This window comes from Poromitra crassiceps, assembly GCF_964638095.1.
Source record: "Poromitra crassiceps genome assembly, contig: HAP1_SCAFFOLD_188, whole genome shotgun sequence".
Taxonomy (NCBI): Eukaryota; Metazoa; Chordata; class Actinopteri; order Beryciformes; family Melamphaidae; genus Poromitra; species Poromitra crassiceps.
In genome coordinates, this window is record NW_028152195.1 from 252,501 (window position 1) to 256,863 (window position 4,363).

General features: G+C 49.0%; 1 protein-coding gene across 1 annotated transcript in view; it reads right to left on the reverse strand.

Annotated features, from left to right (window-relative positions):
- LOC310770710 (uncharacterized protein) overlaps nucleotides 1-4,066 on the reverse strand; it is a 15,011-nt gene extending 10,945 nt beyond the window's left edge. Inside the window, exons 1-2 of the mRNA XM_083663438.1 lie at nucleotides 3,934-4,066; nucleotides 3,539-3,708 (exon numbers count right to left, since the gene is read on the reverse strand). Of these exons, the coding sequence (XP_083519564.1) occupies nucleotides 3,539-3,708; nucleotides 3,934-4,045 (282 nt within the window). The 5' untranslated portion in view covers nucleotides 4,046-4,066. The remainder of the gene's footprint in view (nucleotides 1-3,538; nucleotides 3,709-3,933) is intronic.
- Nucleotides 4,067-4,363: the final 297 nt, after the last annotated feature.

A 4,363-nucleotide genomic window follows, 5' to 3' on the forward strand; every position in this document is an offset into this window, starting at 1 on the left:
CTATAAAAGGTGTCAGCAGTAATTTGCCCATAATTGTTGCAGTGTCCACACTTTAGAGGCCAGGGAAAAAGATGAGAAGGGCACTAAAGGGCAAGTGTCAGCTTCTGAGGGGCAGGAGAAAGACCATTTCAAATGTCCTCCTCAGGGACGTGGGACTGTGAGGCCAAAACCTGGTCCACCGCCTTCTGAAAGTCAGCCAACGTCTCAAAAGTCTGGAACGCCAGTCCTTTAGAGGTGGAAGCTTTCGCCTTTTCGCAGGTTTTTTTTTCTGTACTTTTTGTGCCCTTGAGTGGACTGGCCACACAGTATACAGGTGTACAGTTTCACTGTTTTCTGAGATCCAGTACCACTGCGCTGCACTTTAGCCACCTTGTACAGTGTGGATTGGGCTGGCTTGATGGCTGAGGACGGCTGTTGTGGCAGGGAAACAGAGGCCTGTGGCTGGGGATGAAGAGCTGGGTGCAAGGTTACCTGCGCTGCACTTGGCTGAAGGAGGACAAAGGAGGGCTGGAGTCCTGCTGCCGCGGTGCCCACCGGTGTGTGTGACGGCAGGGTGGGGGGTGCAGCAGAGAAATGGTCGTGCCTCCGTTTCAGGTTTCTGGTCCCTGCCAATGATGGAGGGACCTCATACTGTACTTGAGGCCGACTGGTGTGCGGCCTCTCTTCTGGAAGCTCTGCTGATGTGGGTTGGCTGGTTCTGGAGAGGCTTTGGTGACGTCGGAGGAGAGCCAAGCCTTGATCAGTCACATTTTTGGCTGACAGGGCCTCCTGTCTCCTGATGAACTCCGCAACAGACTTTAAGTTAATCTTCAGGATCCAACCCTGTCAGGATCGGAATCCCAAGTTTGCAGAGTTCGGGGTCATCAACAGTCACTCTCTGCTGCACACGCTGGTAGAGCGTTGTGATCTGCTTCTTTGGTGGGGACCCTCGCACCTTTTTTCCACCACAGTCAGGATGGAGCCACAGCTGTTTGATGATGCAGTACATTAGCCAGTTTTTTCTTGAATCCAGCAGGTGGGCGGGCGAAAACCTCTTGGTGAACTTGAGCTTCTGAACCAGAGCTGCCTCTGCAGGATCACCGTTGGTTCGTCCGTACCGCGCATTACCCCAGCGTGCTCTGTAGAGGCTGTCAAACTGCTGGATGTTGCGATCATGGAGGTCAAGCTTACTCCATGCACTGATGACTCTCTGCCTTGTAGAGTCACTGAGAGCTAGCTGGCCCCCCTCCAAGGCAATCTCGACCAGAACAGCGCTCAGCTCCTCCACGTGCTGGTACCCGGGGAGATGATTTGGACCGCACACATCCTCCACACATGGATCCACCTCAGGCGCCACAACCTGGTCAGTGAGACGTAGGTTCTTCCTCAGTGGAGTCAGACGGATTCTTCCACGTCAGCAGCCACCTCATCCTCGTCCTCCTCGGTCGCTTGAAGCGTCTCTCTGGTCTCAGCATAATGTTCTGTCACGCTGAATGGCTCTGATGACTGGGAGAACAGGTACTCCAAGCCGATCCGCTCGTCCCCCAGCAGGAACAGGAGGTTGGTAGTTCACCTCCTCCACCTCACCAAACAACTCCTGGCACCTTTGGTTGAGGCGATGTATCAGAGGAGACACGTACACCATGTGCTTCCTCCCCTTCTGACCTTTCACGCGGTCCGACTCCCTGTCAGCGTTCCATCGGGCCATGCCACTGAGGAGATAGACCTGGAAGGGGACGGCAGCACAGTGGGGCCCTGGGATCATCCTGGGCAGGAAGCAGTGGAAGCCCTCCAGGCTGTTGTTTCCTCTCACTGTGGTGTAATACGGCAGGCGCAAACCGTTACGGGTGGTGTGATGGGTGATGGTGTACATGTCTCTTCCTGGTGGATCTTGCATGCACTCGAGGTGTTTCTGCTGGTTCTGCCACACCCTGTCGATGGCTGCCGCGTCCTTGAACAGACTGACCTGGTTTTCGTCCATCCCCGCCGCTCCCTTGAGGATGTCGATGACGCTCTGCACACGGGCAAAGGTCTCCTGGGCTCCGACCGTGATCCTCCTGACATGATGCCGCAGATCGTATCTGCTGACGTGCAGTTCAATGATGTCAGCATCAGACAGGGAAATATAATGTGGGTGTCCTGCCCATATAGCCTGGATGAGCAGCGCCATGTCATGCTTGTTGTACGCGAACACAGCAGCCGAGAGCGCAGACATAAAGAGGGCGTACTTTGGATGGTGATCTGTTCTGAGGGCAGCGTCGAACTGGCAAATCCAGTGGAAAATGTCCAACCGCACAATCATGCCGCTCTGTGTCCAGTCATCAAACATCTGCTCCAAAGTGGTGACGCCGTACATGCGACAGCAGCCGCGGTATGTATTGGCAATTATCCTAAGCATTATAATTGTTTAATTATTGATCATGCTATTATATGTACAATACTGTTTTCATCTTTGTTTACATCTTCAACTTCAACTTCAATTTCAATGCAATGATACTCTCAAACGCCCTCAAAATCCACGATAAGAAAAGACGTCACTATCATCATTGTAATATACTCAATAAATATAATATGCTGAATTTTGGACATCTGATCATGCACTCAAACATCTGCTTAATCTTCAAGATCATCCATAACGCTGCTCCTCTCCCCTTGAGGAACCTTATTACACTCAGCTCTGAAATAATGTCTCCAGCTACCAGGTCAACAAATCGGGGGGAGTGCAGAATCCCACAACGTAAGACCTCTTTTGGACAATCATCCTTCACCTTCATGGCAATAAAACAATGGAACAGCCTTCCAACAGAACTCACAACAACAACAAACTTTCTCCCGCCAAACAAAACAGTGGTTATTTGGACAGCAAAGTTGCACACACCTGTAAAATAGAGCTGTTGTGTGTGTGTGTGTGTGTGTGTGTGTGTGTGTGTGTGTGTGTGTGTGTGTGTGTGTGTGTGTGTGTGTGTGTGTGTGTGTGTGTGGGTGGGTGTGGGTGGGTGTGTGTGTGTGTGTGCGTGTGCGTGTGCGTGTGTGTGTGTGTGTGTGTGTGTGTGTGTGTGTGTGGGTGTGTGTGTGTGGGGATGCAGGGATGATTGGATTTTCTGTTTACCAGTGTTTTGTATCTCTTAACGTGTAATTTCCTTATTTTTAACTTTTTTCCTACTATGTTTCAGATTCTATTTTTCCTACTGTTTTAAGCTTGTATTTTACCTGCCCAGGGACTACGGGTGGAAAATAGCATTTCTGCTATAACCTGGTATGATGCATCTCTCCCTATTTTATAGGGTTAATGTTCTTGTACACTGTCCCTGTATTAAAAATAAAGAAATTCAAACCGTGCACCACACCAACTGTAATTGTGCAATAATCTCAATAATACTAATTACAACTGTGCAATAATTAATCTACAATACATACACTGCATTATCTACAGTATACTCTTATTACCACTGTAACTAACTTTATCTGCAGGATGCACATACTATATACACTCACTTTACTTCGATTGACTGTTTGTTCAATTAAACATGTTCCCCTCGTAAGACTGTGTCAAAGTTACCTTCCTGGTGGAGTCGTATTTGAGGACTTTGCCAAACGTGGACATGATCTGTGTACGGTAGTCCTCAATGTTTTCCGCTTCAGAGAGGAGGAAGGCTTTCCTCAGCAGCCTTGGCGACGGCAGCACCCTTCTTGGTGGCGGTGGCTGAAACTGATGGCCCCCCAAGGTACCTGGAGGCAGAGTGAAGAAGAGAGAGGTTAATGTTGTCACTTATTTGATATGTACCTCTGCTTTTATTTTGATCTGCTGTGATCACAGGGCACCCCTGTAAAAGAGACTGACAGTTTGCGGTATAAATAAAGGATAATAATAATTGAAATGATCTAAATCTGACTGAGCATTGATTTCTACATAGACTAAACACTGGGAAAACATACAACTCAAATCTGACTTACTTAGGATCCCACCACGCTTGTTCATCTGGCAGAGGAATGTGGTATAGAGGTCTTTCCTCTGCAGATACTCTTCACAGTGGCTCTCCTGGACCTGCCTCCACACCTTAGCCATGGTGTTGCCCTGGGTGCGATCCCTCAGCAGGCCAATCACCTGCTTGTCAACGCCGCGCCTGCAATTAAGCACAATGGGCCCTTTTCACAGCTGCCATTTTGTGTCTAAAAGGCAGGGTAAACACAAGTGCAACCAAAACCCACTAATTAGGGCCCCAGCACTGGAACACCTAAATGGACTGGAAGTTGGAAGCCCTAATTAAGGATTTGGTGCACCCTGTGTTACTTCCTGCCTTTTAGACACAAAATGGTGGCTGTAAAAAGGGTCTATCATGTGATGCCAGTGAAACTATGTTCTCTAGCACAACTGTTTATAATG